Genomic DNA, 22,784 nt, shown 5'->3' with positions numbered 1-22,784 from the left:
TAATTGGCCGACTCCCACCACGGTAACGGAAGTGCAGCGGTTTCTGGGGTTTGCCAACTGCTACCGGGGGTTTGGTCAGGTAGCAGCTCCCATTACCTCACTGCTGAAGGGAGGACCGGTGCGGCTGCAGTGGTTGGCTGAGGCGGAGAGGGCTTTTGGTCACCTGAAGGCTCTGTTTACCTTCGCTCCCATTCTGGCTCATCTGGATCCCTCTTTGGCGTTCATAGTGGAGGTGGACGCGTCCGAAGGCTGGGATAGGAGCCGTGCTCTCTCAGCGCTCGGGCACGCCACCAAAGCTCTGCCCCTGTGCCTTCTTTTCGAAGAAACTCAGCCCGGCGGAGCGAAACTATGATGTGGGGGACCGGGAGTTGTTGGTTTTTGTCAAGGCTCTGAAGGCGTGGAGACATTAGCTTGAGGGGGCTAAACACCCTTTTCTCATCTGGACTGACAACCGCAATCTGGAGTACATCCGGGCGGCGAGGAGACTGAACCCTCGCCAGGCAAGGTGGGCTATGTTCTTTACCCGTTTTGTTTTCACCCTATCCTACAGACCAGGTTCCCAGAACGCTAAGGCAGACGCACTATCCCGGATGTATGACACAGAGGTGCGGTCCATGGATCACACTCCCATACTTCCGGCCTCTTGCCTGGTGGCACCGGTGGTGTGGGAGCTGGACGTGGACATCGAGCGGGCGTTACGCACAGAGCCCACTCCCCCCCCAGTGTCCAGCTGGGCGCCTGTACGTTCCGTCTGCTGTCCGCGACTGTTTGATCTATTGGGCCCATACGTCACCCTCCTCTGGTCATCCTGGCATCGGGCGGACAGTGCGTTGCCTTAGTGGGAAGTACTGGTGGCCCACCTTGGCCATGGTTGTGAGGGTTTATGTTTCCTCCTGCTCGGTGTGCGCCCAGTGCAAGGCTCCCAGGCACCTGCCCAGAGGGAAATTACAACCCCTACCCGTTCCACAACGGCTGTGGTCACACCTGTCGGTGGACTTCCTGACGGATCTTCCTCCCTCACAGGGCAACAGCACGATCATGGTTGTTGTGGATCGGTTTTCTAAGTCCTGCCGTCTCCTACAGACTGTGGAGGACTGTGGAGGCCCTGTTCACTCATGTCTTCCGGTTCTACGGGGTGCCTGAGGACATTGTCTCTGGTCGAGGTCCCCAGTTCACTTCCAGGGTCTGGAGAGCATTCATGGAACGTCTGGGGGTCTCGGTCAGCCTCACCTCAGGTTTTCACCCCGAGAGTAACGGGCAGGTGGAGAGAGTAAACCAGGATGTGGGTAGGTTTCTGCGGTCATATTGCCAGGACCGACCGGGGGAGTGGGCGGCGTTCATCCTCTGGGCAGAGACGGACCAAAACTCACTCCACCACTCCTACACTAACCTCTCTCCTTTCCAGTGCGTACTGGGGTATTAGCCGGTTCTGGCACCATGGCATCAGAGCCAGATTGAAGCTCCTGCGGTGGACGAATGGTTCAAGCGCTCGGAGGAGACCGCCGCCCATGTGCACCAAAAAGAAGGCGCTGACCGCCACCGCGGCGGGACCGGGTCTGACTCTCGACCCGAAACCTGCACCTCCGCCTGCCCTGCCGGAAGCTGGGTCCGTGGTTTGTGGGGCCATTTAAAGTCCTGAGGAGACTGAACGAGGTATGCTACAGGTTACAGCTTTCCCCAGATTATCGTATTAATCCCTCGTTCCATGTGTCTCTTCTCAGGCCGGTGGTGGCTGGTCCACTCCAGGAAGCTGAGGTGCGGGAGGTTCCTCCGCCCCCTCTGGACATCGAGGGGGCCCCGGCGTATGCTGTTCGAGCTATCCTGGACTCGAGGCGTCGGGCGAGGGGCCTTCAGTACCTCGTAGAGTGGGAGGGGTACGGTCAGGAGGAGAGACGCTGGGTGCCGGTGGAGGACATCCTGGACCCTTCATTGCTGCGGGATTTCCACCGTCTCCATCCGGATCGCCCTGCGCCTCGTCGTCCCCGAGGTCGGTGCCGCGCGTCAAAGGGGGGTACTGTCACGACTTCCGCCAAAGTCCCTCTTCTTGTTCGACGTCACCTGCCTTCTAGCCGCCGATCCACTTTTCGTTTCCATTTGTTTTGTCTTTGTTTTACACACCTGATTTCAATCCCACTATTACTTGTTCATTATTTAACCCTCTGTTCCCCCATGGGTTTTTGTGAGTGATTTTTTTTTATTGTATTTTTGGTCTGTCATGGTGTGCGTGTATTTGTTACTTTGTATATTTGCCATTTTGAGTAAAAGTACGTTGATTACTCATATCTGCTGTCCTGCGCCTGACTGTCTACACCAGCTACACATAGGACCCATTACAGCAGCCAAGCTAAACCAGGCATCTGCTGAACATAATCTCCTCAAGAATCGATTAATTCCTTTTGTTATTATCATAAATAGAATTATTAGAAATACAACCCATTTATCATTGAGTTCAGTTTTATATAAGCTACCCCAGAAAGGATATAAATATATATAGCCTCATGAGATGAGTAATTTGCTAATCTGAGATAATATTAATATATTAGCCATTTCTGAGGCTGACAGCGCCTTTGATACAGCAGTCGAAATACAAGGATGTAACATATACTGAATGAAAATATAAACGCAACAGACAATAATTTCAAAGATTTTACATGGTTACAATTCATATAAGGAAATTATAAATTCATTAGGCCCTAATCTATGGATTTCACATGATTGGGAATACAGATATGCATCTGTTGGTCACAGATACCTTGAAGAAGAAAAAAAGTAGGGGCTTGGATCAGAAAACCAGTCAGTATCTGGTGTGACCACCATTTGCCTCATGTAGCGCGACACATCTCCTTCACATAGAGTTGATCAGGCTGTTGATTGTGGCCTGTGGAACGTTTTTGGATATTGGTGGGAACTGGAACACGCTGTCGTACATGTCGATCCAGAGCATCGCAAACATCCTCAATGTGTGACATGTCTGGTGAGTATGCAGGCCATGGAAGAACTGGGACAATTTCAGCTTCCGTGAATTGTGTACAGATCCTTGTGACATGGGGCCATGCATTATCATGCTGAAACATGAGGTGATGGTGGTGGATGAATGGGCCTCAGGATCTCATCATGATATCTCTGTGTGGATTCAAATGGCCATCGATAAAATGCAATTGTGTTGGTTGTCCTTAGCTTATGCCTGCCCATGCCATAACCCTACCGCCACCATGGGGCACTCTGTTCACAACGTTCACATCAGCAAACCGCTCGCCCACACGACGCCATCTGCCCGATAAAGTTGAAACCCGGGATTCATCCGTGAAGGTCATACTTCTCCACCGTGCCAGTGGAGGTGAGCATTTGCCCCACTGAAGTCAGTTAAGATACCGAACTGCAGTCAGGTCAAGACCCTGGTGAGTACAATGAGGACGCAGGTGAACTTCCCTGAGACCGTTTCTGACAGTTTGTGCAGAAATTCTTTGGTTGTGCCAAATCCTCTAAAACGTTGGAGGCGGCTTATGGTAGAGAAATTAACATTCAATTATCTGGCAAAAGCACTGCTGGACGTTCCTGCAGTCACCATGCCAATTGCACACTCCCTCAACTTGAGACATCTCTGGCATTGTGTTGTGTGACAAAACTGCACATTTTAGAGTGGCCTTTTATTGTCTTCAGCACAAGGTGCATCTGTGTAATGATCATGCTGTTTAATCAGCTTCTTGATATGCCACATCTGGAAGGTGGATGGATTATCTTGGCAAAGGAAAATGCTCACTAACAGGGATGTAAACAAATTTCTGCACAAAATTTGAGAAATACGCTTTTTGTGCGTGTGGAACATTTCTGGGAACTTTAATTTCAGCGCATGAAACATGGGACCAATACTTTTCATGTTGCGTTTTATATTTTTGTTCAGTGTATATTGAAAAGACAGGAATGTCTAGGGGGGAGGTGTTGCTGTATATATTCAGAGCCATATTCCTGTAAAGCTCAGAGAGGTTCTCATGACAAATGAAATAGAAGTGCTGTGATGCAGATTCACCTGCTACACCTGAAGTCTCTTATTTTAGGGTGCTGCTATAGGCCACCAAGTACAAATTGTCAGTATCTGGAGAATATGTGTGTGATGTTAGGTAAGGTCTCTGATGCAAACAGAAATGTATTTTCTACCTAAAAATGGTAAAGCACCCTTTGCTGGCTGTAACAGCTGCCTGTTGTCACGCCCTGACCTTAGAGAGCCTTTTTATTTCTCTATTTGGTTAGGTCGGGGTGTGATTTGGGTGGGCATTCTAGTTTTTCTATTTCTTTGTTGGCCGGGTATGGTTCCCAATCAGAGGCAGCTGTCTATCGTTGTCTCTGATTGGGGATCATACTTAGGCAGCCTTTTTTCCACCTTTAGTTTGTGGGATCTTGTTTTTGTGTGGCTGCCTGTGAGCAGCCCAGAACTTTACGTTTCGTTTGTATTTTGGTGTTTTTTTGGTGTCATTTAAATAAAAGTAAAATGTACGCCTACTACGCTGCACCTTGGTCCAATCCATCTCTAAACGAACGTGACACCTGTTCTTAGTAAACTGTTGGAGAGTGTGTTAGAATAAATACAATGCTAACTACAGATGCTCAGCATGCATATAGGGAAGGGCACCTAACTTGTACTGCATTGACTCAGATGACTGATGATTGGCCAAAATAAATGGATAATAAGATGTTAGTTGGAGCTATATTGTTAGTTTTCAGTGTTCCGTTTGTTATTGATCCTCATTTGTTATTAAAAGAAACTATGGCTTTACATCACCTGTCATCGCATGGTTGGAGAGTTACTTATCCAATATAACTCAGTATTCTTCAATGGAAGCTTCTCTAACATCAGATATGTACAGTGTCGGGTCGTTGTCCTGTTGGAAGGTTAACCTTCGCCCCAGTCTGAGAGCAGGTTTTCATCAACGATCTCTGTACTCTGTACTGTTAATCCTTGTCTCAATCCTGACTAGTCTCCCAGTCCCTCCCGGGATGGTACCATGTTTCCTCCAGATGTGACGCTTGGCATTCAGACCAAAGAGTTCAATCTTGGTTTCATCAGACCAGAGAATCTTGTTTCTCGTGGTCTGAGAGTCTTTAGGTGCCTTTTGGCAAACTCCAAGCATGCTGTCATGTGCCTTTTTACCGAGGAGTGGCTTCTGTCTGGCCACTCTACCATTAAAACCTGATTGGTGGAGTGCTGCAGAGATGGTTGTCTTTCTGGAAGGTTCTGTATATATAAAAAATATAATATTTGGACGATTAGAAATGATGCAGACAATTACATTGATGGAAGCCACAGTTTATCTCCAATATTAAAGCTGATCTAGCCCCCCCCCCCCCCCCCCCCAAATAAGTAAATAATAATACATGCATGATAGTCTTTCATGGTTGAGAAATTGACTGACTACTCTATTTTTTAAGAAGAATTTGTGTGTTGAAAATGCCTAATCACATGCATAATCTATTTGCATACACTTCAAACAGACATACAGTACCTACCCCACCAGACATGCCACTATGGCTTTCTTCACTGTACCCAAACCAAAAACAGATTTAATGCATTGCTCAGTTATCTATAGAGCCATGTCATCATGGAATGTTCTGCCACCACAGGTTACTCAGGCAAAAAGCAAGTTTAACTTTAAAAACAGATACAATATGTTTATCTTAGAGCCTCTCCTCTTTCTGAAGATCTAATTTAACTGTACTGAATATGTATACACAGTGAACAAAACATGACAAACACCTTATTATTGAGTTGCACCCCCCTTTGCCACCAGAACAGCCTAAATGACCTCTAACCTGTACCCCCGCACACTGACTCGGTACCAGTACCCCCTGTATATAGCCTTGTTATTGTGTTACTTTTGATTATTTTTTACTTTAGTTTATTTGATCAATATTTTCTTAACTCTTCTTCTCTTCTGTTGGTTAAGGGCTTGTAAGTAAGCATTTCACGGTAAGGTCTACACTTGTTGTATTCGGCACATGTGACAAATAGAGTTTGATTTGAATTCGTTGGGGCATGGACTCTACAAGGTGTCGAAAGCATTCCACAGGGATGCGGGCCCATGTTGACTCCAATGCGTGCCACAGTTGTCAAGTTGGCTGCATGTCCTTTGGATGGTGGACCATTCTTGATACAGACGGGTAACTGGTGAGCGTGAGAAACCCAGCAGTGTTTCGGTTCTTGATGCACTCATACTGGTGCGCCTGGCACCTACTACCATACCCTGTTCAAAGGCACTTAAATCTTTGTCTTGCCCATTCACCCTCTGAATGGCACACATACACAATCCAAGTCTCAATTGTCTAAAGGCTTACAAATCCTTCTTTAACCTGTCTCCTCCTCACCTACACGGATTGAAGTGGATTTAACAGGTGATTTTGTCATGGAAAGAGCAGGTGTTCCTAATATTTTGTACACTGTCAATAGTTTTTTTAAAATCTTGTGGTCTTTCCTATATATAACTCTTATTTATTTTGAATTTAATGTACTATCTTATGTCGTTCTTGTCTATTAGTGTTCTGTACTTTGTCATGTATTTGTACATTTGTGGACCCCAGGATGAGTAGTTGCTGCATAGTAGCTAATGAGGATCCCAATAAACTGAACTTCCTGCCTGCCTGGGTAGCTCTCCGTCATTTATGCATTATTAGTGTGCATCTCAATTTTCTACTGCGTCTTCCTCGACTTCCCTTCTTTACCCCAACTGCACCGATCTGGCATTAGGTTGGAGGTGTATGGATGGATTGCTTTCACCTGTCCAGTTCTGTCACTTGAAATCACTGTCCTTAGAGTATCTATTTAGCAGCACACTGCACAGGTACTTACAGCTCAGTACATTATCATAGACTCACCCATTTAAAACATGCACCTTCAAACATGTTTTCAGGCTTATGTGCTGTTTGTAAAGAAATGGGTTGGAGATGAGTGGCATTGGTGTGTGAGTCTAGACAGGCACCATGCAACAACACTTAATAGACAGAGATGGATTGACTTTATAAGTTAACAGCTTGTTCATTAGCTCTGCCCCAGGAGCATCCTGTGCACCTGCAGCTGTTGGCTATGTGAAAACACCATCCGGTCCATGCCACACGGAAATGTGCACAGGCTCGGTAGCATGCACACACTCCGCTGCTTTATTCATTAGCCATGCCATTGCAGTGTGTGCGTGTGAAAATAAAACTGTTTTCCGAGGATTCTGATCTCATCGCACCTCTTTGAGCGGGTAACAAATGAGTCAGCAGCAGCACTGACATTAGACCTGATTGGGGTTTGTTCTTTTCTAACTGTGGTGTTTACCCATGCTGATAGTGTGTCACTTCCTGTTTTCTAGAATCTGGTTGTTGATTACCAGAAGTACCTCTAGCCACAGTTATAAAAATAAAAAAAACTGGGTGAGACCCCGTGTTTACTAGCTGCCTGTCTTAAAGGTACAGTACAGGTTAGCAACACACACCATAATGTGTAAAGAGGAGATAAACAAGCAATAATACAAATACATAAAAAGGAGAAGGAAAAGGCTGAATGAGAAAAGTTCCGTTTTCTCTGAAACCACCAGGAGAAAGGCCTCAGTTTGCGGTCAACCAGACTGTGAGAGAATCTGTCTTTCTCACACATATGTCCAGTGCTATCATTACTAGCTCACCCTAGGGCACATATGTCAGAGTCAAGGCCCGCGAGAAGGTTTTTTACGGCCCCTGGGATGATCTTGATTTATTATTAGAACCGGCCCGCAGACCGCAGCAAGCCGGCAGCCCGCAGATCTTTTACACGCACCAATACTACATTTCCCACAATGCAACGGTGACACACCGAGCAGTAGGCTGCTTCATTTCAATATTTATTGGCACAGCAGTCGTCAGCATCACAGTAAAATTAACTTTCAGATACCCATCAAAAATGGCAAAACGGAAGGTGGACACTGAGAACCGGGGGTTTCAAACAAGGTGGGAGTCGGAGTATATGTTCACGGAGGTAGCTGGAAAACCTGTGTGTCTTCTGTGTGGAGAAAGTGTGGCGGTACTGAAAGAGTATAATCTGAGACGACATTATGAAACGAAACACGCGGACAAAAACAAGAATATGGACATGGAACAAAGGCTACAAAAGGCAGAGGAATTAAAACGAGGCCTCAAATCTCGACAGGCTCTGTTCAAAAAAGCCAAATCACAAGGCCAGGCTGCTGTCAAGGCCAGTTTTATTTTGGCAGAAGAGATCGCTAAATCAGCCCGGCCATTTACGGAGGGGGATTTCATCAAAAACTGCATGATTAAAGTTTGTGACGAAGTTTGCCCAGAAAAAAGGCAACTCTTTTTAAATGTGAGTCTGAGCAGAAACACCATTGCCGAGAGAGTAGACCAGTTGTCCATCAATCTAAAAGAGCAGCTTGTGAAAAAGGGAAAAGATTTCATTGCATATTCCTTGGCTGTGGATGAGAGCACCGACATTTCTGACATTGCCCAGTTGTCAATTTTCATCCGCGGAGTGGACTCCAGCCTAAGCGTGACAGAGGAGTTTTTGGCTTTACGTCCTATGCATGGCACAACTACGGGGCATGATTTGTATGAAGAGGTGTCAAGATGTGTAAATGAGATGGAGCTGCCTTGGGAAAAACTCGTGGGTTTGACAACCGACGGAGCACCTGCGATGTGTGGACACAGGAGCGGACTGGTGGCGAAGATACGGGAAAAGATGCAAGAGGAAAACGCGACAGGTGAGCTGACAGCTTATCATTGTATCATACACCAGGAAGCGTTGTGCGGTAAAGCCTTGAAAATGGAGCATGTAATGAGCATCATCACGCGCACAGTTAACTTTATCAGAGCCAAAGGTTTGAATCACCGCCAGTTCAAGGCATTTCTGACGGAGTTAGAAACGGAGCATGGTGATTTGCCTTATCACACAGAGGTGCGATGGCTAAGCCAGGGAAAGGTGCTTCAAAGATGTTTCGAGCTTCGTGAGGAGATTTGTCTGTTCTTGGACAGCAAAGGGAAAGACACAACACAACTCCGAGACGAAATGTTTCTGTGTGAAATGGCTTTTCTGTGTGACATTACGAGTCATCTGAATGCAATGAACTTGCAGCTGCAGGGTCGGGATCATGTCATCTCTGATATGTACAGTACAGTGAAGGCATTTAAAACCAAACTGACTCTGTGGGAGACGCAGATGCGGAAAGAAAATTTGAGCCACTTTCCCAGCTGCCAGACCATGAAAGAGAAGCTCTCTACCAGTGCGTTCCCGAGCGCACAGTTGGCTGATAAAATAGGTATGCTTGCCGCTGACTTTCGACGCCGATTTGCTGACTTTGAAGCACAAAAAAGCAGGTTGGAACTGCTCGGTAACCCATTTGCTGTTGACGTGGAAAGCTCACCACCAAACCTCCAAATGGAGTTGATTGACCTCCAATGCAATGATGCACTGAGGGCAAAATATGCGGCAGTGGGTGCTGCGGAGTTCGCCCGTTTCCTCCCCGACACAATGCCCCAGCTGCGCATCCAGGCTGCTCAAACGTTGTCTATGTTTGGCAGCACATACCTGTGTGAACAACTGTTTTCTTTGATGAACCTGAACAAAACATCACACAGAAGTCGACTTACTGCTGAACACCTCCACTCAATTCTGAGGATTTCCTCAGCTCAGAGCCTTACCCCGAACATTGATGAACTTGTGGAAAAGATGGGACACCACCAAGTATCACCCTCAACCTCAAACAAGTGAACATTACTGTGCAATCACATATTTAGAGTTTTTACTCAGTTCAAGTTTAAAAGTTAAAGTTTAATATTTGTTTTCACTGCATGTTACTTCTCCTTAAACAAAGTGTTGTTTTTGATTAATAGATTTTTGCACTTTATTTTATTGTATTTCAATCCACTTATATTTTAAAAATATTTCAGTTGAGTGGATGATAGAAAATTGCTATTATTGTTTTTTTCTTTGAAGTAAATTTAGCCCACTTTTGCTAAAATAGAAAATATAGGCTACTGATGGTGCCTTGAATACCGGTTTCTTTCATTTAATGTTCATGTTATGGGGATTTTTATATAAAGGAAATTTGTCTTTTGTGTCTGTTGAAAATTAAAGATTACTGACAGAGCCATAAGAAAATATTGCTTTATTTATCTGATCATATTGGAATATATTTGTTAGGTTTTCAGTAGGTTCAATTAGGTTCACTAGACTATATGCGTCATTTAAAAATTTTTCAATGAACATTCGAACAGTCCGGCCCTCGGCTTGTAGCTAAATTTTTTATTTGGCCCTCCGTCCATTTGACTTTGACACCCCTGCCCTAGGGTTAGCGATAGCGCTGTGTTGTTAATGCTCTTCAGACTGGGCTAGGTTTAAGATTGCACTGTCCAAGGTTGACAGAGTATTGTCCTTTCTGATGTGATATGCACTCTCCGTCTCGCTCACTCTCTGTGTCTCTCTCTCGCTCTCTCAGGAGAGTACATAAAGACTTGGAGACCCAGGTATTTCTTGCTGAAGCGCGACGGTACGTTCATCGGGTACAAGGAGCGACCGCAAGACATCGATCAACTGGAGACGCCACTCAATAACTTCTCAGTAGCACGTAAGGCAACCCTATGACACTCTCTGCCCTAACCCCAAAATTTAACAAAATAATTGTGCAGTGTTTCTCAACTCTGGTCCTCAAGTTCCTCCGAGGTTCCACATTTTTGTTCTAGCCTTGCACTACACTCTGCATCCCTGATGTTTCACTTGACCGCATGACATATCTCTCGCTTGCTCCCTGTCTTTCTCTCCCCCTCTCTCTCCCTCCCTCTTTCTTCCTTCTTCCTTATGACCAGCAGAATGTCAGCTGATGAAAACAGAGCGTCCTAAGCCCAACACATTCATCATCCGCTGCCTGCAGTGGACCACTGTCATAGAGCGCACCTTCCACGTGGATAGCCCGGAGGAGAGGTAGGTTACACACGTACACACACAGGGCTCTATTTTAACGAACCTAACATAATGGTAAATCTTAGCGCTGGTGGTTGGGTCAGGGGTATGTCCGAAATACTTGAGCTATTTTCACAACCAGAATTATGGGCGCAGTAGCTGACAGTATCGCGAAAGGACTGGGTTTTGATTAATAAGAAAGTTGTGGGTGTGTCTAGACTTGATCCCTCGCTGGCCAACCAGAATGTGCTCCATGGCTAAATATGTGGTTGCTTCAAGTTGTGTATGTAAAGGATTTTATGTATTGTGTTTTCACAACTCCAATTCGAGTGTTAGTCTGTTATAGCCTAGTTTGTTAAATAGCCTACAGAAACAAAAAAACGAAATGTAGGCCTGTCCCATATTTGCTAAATATGTTGAGCATATTTGCAGTGTACATTGTACTAAGAAATTGCACGGCTTTAAAATGGATTCACACTGAAATAGGCCTACTGTAAAATGCATTATGTCTGAGCCATGGACATGCCAAACATTGTCAATAATCAATATTAAATTAATTATTGATGAGACCTAAAAAGACTGAATAATTCAAATTTAAAATAAAATAAAAATGTCAACAAAAAACAACAACTTGTTTTAAATAGGCTGTCTAAATACAGTTACAGGCACCATAATTGTTCCACGTGGGCATATGATATTAGGCCTAAGACGACATAGACTATGGAGGGTTTTACACACATCCAATCTTTTCATAGGAGCTGGAAGAAGATCAACTATAAGGAGAAAGTGGGAATGTCCACTCACCGTTATACTGCTCCCAAATATACAGTACCAGTCAAAAGTTTGGACACACCTACTCATTTAAGGCTTTTTCTTAATTAAAAAAAAACAATTTTCTACATTGTAGAATAATAGTGAAGACATCAAAACTATGAAATAATGTGTATGGAATCATGTAGTAACCAAAAAAGTGTGAAATAATATCAAAATATATTTTATATTTGAGGTTCTTCGAAGTAGCTACCCTTTGCCTTGAAGACAGCTTTGCACACTCTTGGCATTCTCTCAACCAGCTTCATGAGGTAGTCACCTAGAATGCATTTCAATTAACAGGTGTGGCCTTGTGAAAAGTTTATTTTTTGGAATTTATCTCCTTAATGCGTTTGAGCCAATCAGTTGTGTTGTGACATGGTAGGGGTGGTATACAAAAGATAGACCTATTTGGTAAAAGACCAAGTCCATATTAGGCAAGAACAGCTCAAATAAGCAAAGTAAAATGACAGTCCATCATTACTTTAAGACATGAAGGTCAGTCAATGCTGAACATTTCAAGAACTTTGAAAGTTTCTTCAAGTGCAGTCGCTAAAACCATTGAGCTCTCTGATGAAACTGGCTCTCATGAGGACCGCCACAGGAAACGAAGACCCAGAGTTACCTCTGCTGCAGAGGATAAGTTCATTAGAGTTACCAGCCTCAGAAATTGCAGTCCAAATAAATGCTTCACAGAGTTCAAGTAACAGACACATCTCAACATCAGCTGTTCAGAGAAGACTGTGAGTCAGGCCTTCACGGTCAAATTGTTGCAAAGAAACCACTACTAAAGGACACCAATAATAAGAAGAGACTTGCTTGGGCCAAGAAACATGAGCAATAGACATTAGACAGGTGGAAATCTGTCCTTTGGTCTGATGAGTCCAAATCTGAGATTTTTGGTTCCAACTGCCGTGTCTTTGTGAGACGCAGAGTAGGTGAACGGATGATCTCTGCATGTGTGGTTCCCATTTGTGATGACATGGAGCAGTTGGTTGTGATGGTGTGCTTTGCGGGTGACACTGTCTGTGATTTATTTAGAATTCAAGGCAAACTTAACCAGCATGGCTACCACAGCATTCTGAAGCGATATGTCATCCCATCTGGTTTGAGCTAGTGGGACTATAATTTATTTTTCAAGATGACAATGACCCAACACACCTTCAGGCTGTGTAAGGGCTATTTGACCAAGAAGGAGAGTGATGGAGTGCTGCATCAGATGACCTTGCCTCCACAATCACCCGACCTCAACCCAATTGAGATGGTTTGGGATGAGTTGGACAACAGCGAAAAGCAGCGAACAAGTGCTCAACATATGTGGAAACTCCTTCAAGACTGTTGGAAAAGCATTCCTCATGAAGCTGTCTGAGAGAATGCCAAGCGTGTGCAAAGCTGTCACCAAGACGAAGGGTGGCTACTTTGAAGAATCTCAAATATATTTTGACTTGTTTAACAATTTTTGATTCCATATGTGTTATTTCATAGTTTTGAGGTCTTCACTATTTTTCTACAATGTAGAAAATAGTAAAAATAATAAAAAGCCTTGAATGAGTAGGCGTGTCCAAACTTTTGACCGGTAATGTGTATATATAGCTATAGCCTACCATTGCCGTTGATATGCTTTGCCATGTGAAAGGTAAACAAACGGGCAAATATAGCCTACAAGCGGATTAAGCACCATGGACAGCGATTAGATCGCCCACAATTTGACAGTTTGGTCCGGCAGAGGAAAGTGGAAGATTTTTTGATCAACAAAAAACAATAAGCAGTCTTTTTCAATAACTTGATGTTCCTAAACAGGCTTCCTACAGTTACTGACACCTTTCATGCGCATCGCACATAATGAGTCCAAACTTTTCACTGAAGCTGAAAAAAAAGAATGTTCAGAATAAATAAAAAGGGGAAGTTCTGTGACTGTTTTGCTGCTCTGATATTTGAATAAAACATTAGTGATGTACACTAATGTAAGGCTACTGTGTGTACCTCCGCTGGCAAAATCAATGCCGTAACCAATTGAGTTAATGCTAAGACCAGATTTTGGTTGGCCTTAAATAGCCCTAGTTTCACTGACTGAATTATTATTTTTGTATTATTTTTTTTTGCTGACCAAAATTGGGTTATTGGCGCACCTTAAATATTTCCATCCCTCCCACCTCAGCGCAAGTGAGCTGACGTGAGACAGGTAAATTACCAAACCTGGCCAAAGGGGTGGAAAATGAAAGTGCGTCAGTTTTTACTTGACGAAATTGAAAACTAATGTTCATTTGACACTTGCGCTTCCTTAGCACCAGGCGAAAATAGAGCCCGTAGAGTCATCCCCCTCTGGTTCCTTCCATCCTTAGGGAGCAGTGGACGAAGGCCATCCAGGAGGTGGCTGATGGGCTGCAGAAACAGGAGGAGGAGAGGATGGACTCCTCACCAGACCCCATGGACATGGAGATGTACCTCACCAAACCCAAACTTAAAGTGGTGCGTACACCCAACCCTAGCCCTAACCCTTTCTACTCAGCATTTCTTGTTACTTTAATACAAGACAAATACCAGCGGCAGGGTTTTAGATATGGTCAAATAAAGTTCATCCAACTGTTTGTTCTCAACTCCTAGACTATGCACGACTTTGAATACCTCAAGCTCTTGGGAAAAGGCACTTTTGGGAAGGTTATCCTGGTGAAGGAAAAAGCCACAGGAAAATACTACGCTATGAAAATCCTCAAGAAAGAAGTGATTGTGGCAAAAGTGAGTAGACGAGTGTGTGCGTGTGTCTTTGTCTCAGTTTGTGTCTGCACATACTGGTATTTCCTTTACTTGGATCATGCTCATCTCCTTACTCTTTTCTAGGATGAAGTAGCGCACACACTCACTGAAAACAGAGTACTGCAGAACTCCAAACACCCCTTCTTAACGGTGAGCGACCATTCCATTGGTGTGCATCAGCAAATGTGTTCCCTCTGTTTACTGTTATCCTAATATAAATGGGTAGCATTGTGTTTCTTAAATGTTTTCCTTCTCCTTACCATTAAGGGTCTGAAGTACTCCTTCCAGACGCCGGACCGCTTGTGTTTCGTCATGGAGTATGCCAATGGAGGAGAGGTGAGTACTGTGTTGCATTTTACCTGAGGTATACATACGCCTTATCAGTGAGGGGAAATACTCTGAACCTTGCAGATGAACTGTAATGAATAGAACAGACATGGTTCCTTAATCTACATGTAAGACAATTGATGGGACTGAACTTAATACCGGTAAGGGTGAAGGGAAATGGGTTGGATTTATGTGACCGTAAATGTATGTAATAGGGTGCGTGCTGGTGGCAGGGAAGTCAGGTGCAGGAGAACGAAATTGGTATAAACCGAGTTATTTAATAACTGCTTAAAAACTCGAAAAACCAACATACAAAATAAAGAAAGTGGGTATAAACCCGTCGCACACCATAACATACTTGGCACCAATACATACAACGAACAATTCCCGACAAGGACATGGGGGGACAACAGAGGGAAAATATACAACATGTAATTAGGGAATTGAAACCAGGTGAGTGTGAAAACAAGACAAAACAAATGGAACATGAAAAATGGATCGGTGATGGCTTGAAGGCCGGTGACGTTGACCGCCGAACACTGCCCGAACAAGGAGAGGAACTGACTTCGGAAGAAGTCGTGACAATGTAATTGACACAATCGCCATCTCCTTCCACCTAGCTGTTCTTTCACCTATCACGAGACCGTGTGTTCTCCGAGGAGAGGGCCCGGTTCTACGGAGCGGAGATCGTGTCGGCGCTGGACTACCTCCACTCGGAGAAGAACGTGGTTTACAGGGACCTGAAGGTAAGTTAAGGAGTCGGAAAACGTTTCGCAATGGAAAATAAAAACATGTGTTCTTATTGGAACCTCCCTAACCCTCTCTCTACTGTAGCTGGAAAACCTGATGCTGGACAAAGACGGCCACATCAAGATCACAGACTTTGGCCTGTGTAAGGAGGGCATCAAGGACGGGGCCACCATGAAGACCTTTTGTGGGACGCCAGAGTACCTGGCCCCCGAGGTAAACACCTACCCATCAACCCTGTTCTTCCACTGATAGAAAGCTATCATCAGTGAATCAGAACCACTAACATAGAAGTTAAGGGTTTGAAAGCCCTTCCAGAGGATCTACCACCCACCTGTACGCTCATGTTCTACCTCCCCCTTTCCTAACACACAGGTGCTGGAGGACAATGACTACGGTCGTGCTGTGGACTGGTGGGGTCTGGGTGTGGTTATGTATGAGATGATGTGCGGTCGGCTGCCCTTCTACAACCAGGACCATGAGAAGCTGTTTGAGCTGATCCTGATGGAGGAGATCCGCTTCCCTAGAACCCTGGGGCCCGAGGGAAAGTCCCTGCTCTCTGGCCTGCTCAAGAAGGACCCCAAGCAGAGGTAAGACGGGTGTGTGTGAAGTATGTTTCTGCATGTGTATGTGGTGGCGTTACATTCCCCAGCAAGAAAACAAAAAATGGCGCTAAACAGTAGGGGGAACTAACAAAGAGTCATTGACCAACAACCAATATGAAACGGGGGGTTTAGGAGCAACAACAACTGGAACCTAAAAGACGTCCACTAAATTTGCCCAAGAAGAGGCAAAAAGAAAATCTCACACCAAACTTACAGATAGGAAGCAAACGAAAAATGTGGAGCAAAATTAGATCAGGGAAATCAGACAAATTAATGTTTTTCTAGAAATCAAATAGGCAGAGCCAAATAAAGGTGTTGACCCTCCACATCCCAAGACAACTGGAGCGCTGGGCCAGCCACTCTTAAATAGCACCTGAGCCAGGACAGATGAAATGCCTTCCCACTAACAAGATGGCAACCAGCACAGGTGTAACACTGACTAAGGTAACACCAATCGGAGCGCCCTGCGTGCTAACGACCAATACGTGCTAAAGGTGTACTCCCTTCTGTGTAGCACTTTGTGACATCGGCTGATGTAAAAAAGAGCTTTATGAATACATTTGATTGATTTGATTGAAAGTACAACCTCAAAACACCTTGCTTGTAACAAAGGTCATTCAATAAATTAATGTATGTGTGTGTGCCTCTCTTTAGGTTAGGTGGAGGGCCTGATGACGCCAAGGAGATAATGCAGCACAAGTTCTTCGCTGGGATCGAGTGGCAAGACGTGTATGAGAAGAAGGTATCATATTCGTAGCTTTCTATGTGTTCTCATCGCAGGAGGTCGGTGCTACCTTAACTGGGGAGTACGGGCTCGTTGTAATGGCTGGAGCGGAATAAGTGAAATGGTATCAAATACATCAAACACAGAGTTTCCATGTGTTTGATGCCATTCCATTCGCTCCGTTCCAGCCATTATTATGAGCTGTCCCCTCAGCAGCCTCCACTAGTTCTCATTGTTCTCATGGTTATGACAAGTGTTATGACATGTAGGTGCCCACTATCATGACTCCTTCCTTTTCTTCTCAGCTGGTCCCGCCCTTCAAGCCCCAGGTCACCTCGGAAACAGACACCCGCTATTTTGATGTGGAGTTCACCGGGCAGACCATCACCATCACGCCTCCAGGACAAGGTACCCTCCCTCCCCTTATATATTTTGTATGTTAAGCATATGGGGCGGCAGGTAGCCTAGTGATTAGAGTGTTGCGCCATTAACCGAAAGGTTGCTGGATCGAATCCCTGAGCTGACAAGGTAAAAATATGTCGTTCTGCCCCTGAACAAGGTCGTTAACCCACTGTTCCCCGGTAGGCCGTCATTGTAAATAAGAATTTGTTCTTAACTGGCTTGCCTAGTTAAATAAAGGTAAATATAAATCCACTTATGGAAAGACAACATCGCTATCAGCGAAGATGATTGGAGCTATGGACTATCCTGCTAGAATACAGTCAATGCTCTGCCTATCCCGTTCTTCTCATCCACCTCTCTGCTTGCTTCGCCTGCCCGCTTCTCGCTTGAGATGCACTAATTCATCCAATTTCAGCAAACTCTGTACACCATTCCGCAAGGTGCAAAATAGCTAAAGGCAGATTTACCTAACTCTGTTGAGATCAAAGGGATCTCCAGAGGTAGCCTGAGACGGTGTCTGATATCTTGTATTTCTGTAGGTTAACAGAGAAGTGGGGTACGGTGGGAGTTTATGCTAAAAGGCTGTATAAACAAAAAACGTGCAATGCATCGATCTACAAGACTTCAAAGAGGATCAGCCTATTTTCTGATACTGAGTGCAGTAGTTTGTGCCCCCGCTTTAAAGAGTTGATGGATTTATAGCACACTGACTACCCCTAGTGGGCTTAGTAGCTTTCATACTACTAGTTAAACCACAATTTGACTTAATTGCTTTGTTGTTGAGTTTTATTATTTTGGAACGTGAATGTCAGTTTTGAATTAATTGCGCTTTAACTCTCTTTCTCTAACTTGCCCTCCTTTTCCTTCCCAGATGACAGCATGGAGTCTTTCGACAGCGACAGGAGACCCCACTTCCCCCAGTTCTCCTACTCTGCCAGTGGGACAGCCTGAAACCGAAGCCTAGACCCCCTCTACCCTCTCCTCACCCTCTTACAGACCATACTGCTCTCACCCTAATGCCCCAATCTCTGAACAGACCTCATCCTCATAGGCCATCTATGACCTCACTCATGTTTATCTTCTTTTTTGTCTGTTTGTTCTGTAATTGTTGGGGCACATCTCAATTGTCTAGTTTGGCTTCTTAGCCTGTTCTCCTCTTCAGATGAGTCCAGGGGAGGAGAGGAGACGAGGAGTGGATGGCCACTTTCGACTATTGAGTCTCCCTTGGTGTCACCAGTGTTTCAAATACTGTACTTGTGTTGCTTAGAGGGGAGGAGTCGGTTGCCTGCCAATAGGAAAACACTTGGACTAGAGGTCAAAAGTCACTAAGATACAGTGGTGACAGGCCAACCTAATTCTTCATGGCAACATGATTTCCTGTCAATGATACATATGCAGCTAGCCTCAAAAGAGAAGCACAGTTATACACAATCTCTGAAAATGAGCTTTTTAAACGGTACACTATCTATTTCTACAAATTATTAGCTTTATATTTTGAGGGAGCAAAGGAAACATCATAGCGTGATCTTTAGAAATAGTCCTCCTTCTTCCCATCTTCTTCTACTAGCCACCACTGCCATTGTGCTCTCAAAGACTCTCACAGATATTCAGAGGTTTGCGAGAGGTAACACTAAAGCTCCACACCTGGGTTGTGTTCAGTAGGGCACCACAAAGCAAAATGTTTTGAAATCGAAAATGAAAATATGTGTTCTTATTAAACAAGTTCCCGTAGCACAGGGATGGGCAACTTTGGTGAGGGTGGGGGCCACAGAAAATCAGAACTCATCACGAGGGGCCATACCCACGCATGCAGTCAGTCCGGCCCTAGCCTTTTGGGGGGCCCTAAGTTAGAATTGCAGTTCATTTCCTGCTATTCTACACATTTTGCCATAGGGTGGAGAGAAATGTTTTTAATATGCAGTTTTGCAGTTTTTAATATATCTGAGTGAGAGTGACTAATAGAATCAATGGGGGCCCCCCGGCCGTTAAATTGACCATAATTACTATAAGTTTAGATAGCTGGCTAGAATAACTACCAATCTAAAATATCTTAGTTGACATGGGCTAATTGAGGGACTGTCAGTGACTGACATAACAAGAGAAACTGCTTATGCACAACCAAATTTCAAAATTGCACCTTGTGTATTCTACTATTCTTACTCTAAACAATAAGATACGTTGTTTTTGGAAAGTTGCTCATCCCTGCAATAGCACTTCCTGTTTGCTTTCTCCTATTTTGTGACTTCTGAACATGACCCTGCTGTCTCTCACCTTTCAAATGTTGATCCTCCCAAACACACACACACACCTTTATAGTAGCAGTGAGGACTAGAGTACTGAAATGGAGTCTATAGAATGATCTGTTATTCTACTTTTCTTCAGTGTTACTGGCCTCCCTCGCCTTCTGGCCTAAGCTTTCCTTAGTTAGAGTGACTACAGTACAGTGAAAGTTTGGTGTACGGGATCACACCATCTGTAAATTGGCATGGTGCAGAGGGAAATTCACAAAACGGTGTGTGGATTATAAAGGACATGTTTTGTGGGAGTTGGTGTATCTGGCTACCTTTATGATCTGGGAAATAGCTTGTTTTCATGCGAATAGCAATCTTGGTATTCCGGTACAACACAGCGGGCAAAAGTTGCTGCTGCGACCACAGTAGGTTGTATGGTGAAATGACTGGATGTACGTACTTGTTTTGTTAGAAAGGCCACTATATCCATTTACCCATTAAACAAAGGGGCTCTGTTGAAATCATGTGTAAGGAACCCTTTTGTTGGTTTATATTTCTCTATCAAAGCTATAGACATATACAACTTCAAAGTACATTGAGATGAGTTAGCTAATAAAAGTTACTTTTTATATCTAGCAGAGAACCATGCTCGTAGACCTGTTAGCTGGTAGCTACATGTTGATAATAGAAATCAACTTTTAAAAAACAAATGTGTTTTTCTACCAGCATGCCATTGAATGCTGACACATGCATGGCTTAAACAACGGAAGAGTCTGAAGCTCGCCTGTAAAGATTTTAAAACAATTTACCAACCAAGCAGTTGCTCCACAACTATCTGGTATTGAGAGCACAGGTCACAGTCCGAACAATGTATAACAAAACTCTTACCAGCCATGTTCCAGTACATATTCTGAAGACCCTTAGCTTGGTGGACAGTTTCTGTATACTGTGGGAAGACTACCTGGTCTAAGTAAATGTAATTGTGCAATAACATAGGGCTGTGGTATGAGAGGAAAGAAGGAGCAAACATATTTGTGACTGGAATCCTCGTGAGGGTAGATGGGATAAGGGCTGGGCAATGCTGATACAAAATGAATGGTTTGAAATGAATGTCTTTCTTTTAGCTAGAACTGTGACCAAAGTCCTGTTTAGTTTGTGTGAGATTTACAACCTCGCCCTGACCCTTAACCTTACCGGAGTCGCACTGACTGACAACTGGGGGATATGATCATCTGAAAGGCATGCTCATGTACTGATACGAACCTTTAGAATTGAGTGTACAAAATGAATGGTGTGAATGTTCTGTTCTACCAACAAATTGACCTTCTCTTTGCTGTTCGATTCTCAACAGGTAGCCTGTTATTTGTTTGTACGTTTAATTGTTTATTGTTTTGCGATCCTTTCCAGTTATTGGGTGTTTTCTCCCCAATGCTTTCAGCAACACCTCACTGAGGTCACTGTTACAGTACTCAATCCTTTTAGACAGACAGCTACTGTACATAGACAGTTACTGGTGCAGCGAAACACACCAAACAGGCTGTGACTATATCCACAATCAAGGAAGGATGACTGTATTTGTGTGTGTGTGTACACAAGCGATTGTGCGGACAGGTCTGTGAGGCCAACAATTCAATGCATTTGTATCAGTGATTTGTAAAAAACTCACTGGCTATGTATGGTATGTTAGTCAAGGAAAACAAATGAGAATCTTACCTTTTTACATATTAAATCAAAAATATTTGAGACGTAAATACCTCAATGGTCTTAATTGAATCCAAGTGAGGATATCCACATTTTGCTGATGGTAATTTACGTTGTGTCCAGATGCCCTAGATTCTAGGTTTAAGTGTTAAGGCCTTATTTAATTTGAAGTTAGTTGAAACCCCTCTGAATATAAATTATTTATTTAGGAAAGGGTTCAAAATGTTCACTGAACAATACAATTAATGTTAAAGAAATTATAAATGAATGTAAAACATATATTTAATTTTGTTGACCCATTCCAGTTTTGTATATTTACTTATTTTTTTACTTCCTTATTTTGAAATCATTGACCTAATTGTTACTTATCGACCGGTCCTTCCCTGGTGATTCACCATGTAAGTTGGGGGGGTAAGAAAATGTTAAAGAATTTATATTTAAGTTATTTCATTCCTTTTGATGCCCCCTTTGTAGATGAGAAACTGAACAATTGAATGCTCCAGCTTTTGTGAACAAAGAACTAGTGTAGGCTGCTGCAGGGAGGACGGCTCATAATGGCTGGAATGGAGCTAATGATTCCGCTCCAGCCATTACCACAAACCATCCTCCCCAATTAAGGTGCCACCAACCTCCTGTGCAAAGAATGTTTTCCTTTGCTGTGTGGGCAAAAATGTGGCATTATTTTCATTGGGATTCAGAAATAAAGACTTTTTGGACAAATATTATGATTTTGATTTGTTCAATTCACTCAAGCTCCCCACTTGTATAAAGAGTATATCAAGTAGCCTACAAATATTGTCTAGGACATAATTTTTTGGCTCATCCACTGGAACTCTGTATTGGGCTGACAATGGCAGCCTAGAGCCAAGTGCAGATTGCCCAGGCCAGCCCAGGATAGGGAGCAGAGGTCCAGGGAGACAAACCCAGGTTTTCCGGAGTCCAGCTGTGATCCGAGCTCCATGTGGAGGGAGCAACACAGCCAATTGCTGAATTCTCAATTGGCCCCTAGCCCTTATCCTAAAAAAAACAATCCTGTAGATTTGAAGGACATGTTGCATTATGTTTGGGAGATTATTTCTTCAGCTAGTTCCTCAAGGAAACTCTATTTCAGCAAAGCCATATTTGACATGTATAGTGCGCCATCTTCTGGCTCAAAAGGCTATGCAGTTTATTATTGAACATAGTAAATAGTGAAGGTTGCATTATTTGCCATTAATCCTAATCAAGATAGGCCTATCTTGGATAAAGTGTAATCATAACAAGATCACAAAATAAGAACACACATGAAAGGTTAAGCATTAGATTTTTGGGGCACATAATGGACAAATTAAGCATCTAAATCATCCATGACATGATAGTTTTACAGGAAGCTGATTTGAATTCTTTATTTATAATTTACCATTAACAGAAATTACACCAATTTCAATAGCCTCCTGTAGGCTACTATGTAATCAAGGGCGTGGATTTACAGGCTATCCAAAAGCGCGAGGTATAGACATGTAGTTTACCAGGCCTACCTGGTAAATGGGATGAGAAGGCACAGTCAATATCCGTAATAATAACAC

General features: G+C 43.8%; 1 protein-coding gene across 2 annotated transcripts in view; it reads left to right on the top strand.

Moving 5' to 3' along the window:
* LOC129817386 (RAC-alpha serine/threonine-protein kinase-like) overlaps window positions 1–21,941 on the top strand; it is a 43,109-nt gene extending 21,168 nt beyond the window's left edge. The window contains exons 3-14 of one of the 2 annotated variants that reach the window (XM_055872564.1): window positions 10,458–10,586; window positions 10,828–10,939; window positions 14,071–14,197; window positions 14,333–14,464; window positions 14,567–14,632; window positions 14,750–14,818; window positions 15,430–15,555; window positions 15,644–15,772; window positions 15,932–16,146; window positions 16,816–16,903; window positions 17,191–17,293; window positions 18,159–21,941. In XM_055872564.1, the coding sequence (XP_055728539.1) occupies window positions 10,458–10,586; window positions 10,828–10,939; window positions 14,071–14,197; window positions 14,333–14,464; window positions 14,567–14,632; window positions 14,750–14,818; window positions 15,430–15,555; window positions 15,644–15,772; window positions 15,932–16,146; window positions 16,816–16,903; window positions 17,191–17,293; window positions 18,159–18,238 (1,376 nt within the window). In that variant the 3' untranslated portion in view covers window positions 18,239–21,941. Of the gene's footprint in view, window positions 1–10,457; window positions 10,587–10,824; window positions 10,940–14,070; window positions 14,198–14,332; window positions 14,465–14,566; window positions 14,633–14,749; window positions 14,819–15,429; window positions 15,556–15,643; window positions 15,773–15,931; window positions 16,147–16,815; window positions 16,904–17,190; window positions 17,294–18,158 lie in introns of both variants that reach the window. The other variant, XM_055872562.1, reaches the window with a different exon arrangement.
* Window positions 21,942–22,784: the final 843 nt, after the last annotated feature.

Source organism: Salvelinus fontinalis, chromosome 20 (genome assembly GCF_029448725.1).
Source record: "Salvelinus fontinalis isolate EN_2023a chromosome 20, ASM2944872v1, whole genome shotgun sequence".
Lineage (NCBI taxonomy): Eukaryota > Metazoa > Chordata > Actinopteri > Salmoniformes > Salmonidae > Salvelinus > Salvelinus fontinalis.
This window is presented reverse-complemented; position numbering and strand designations above follow the sequence as displayed.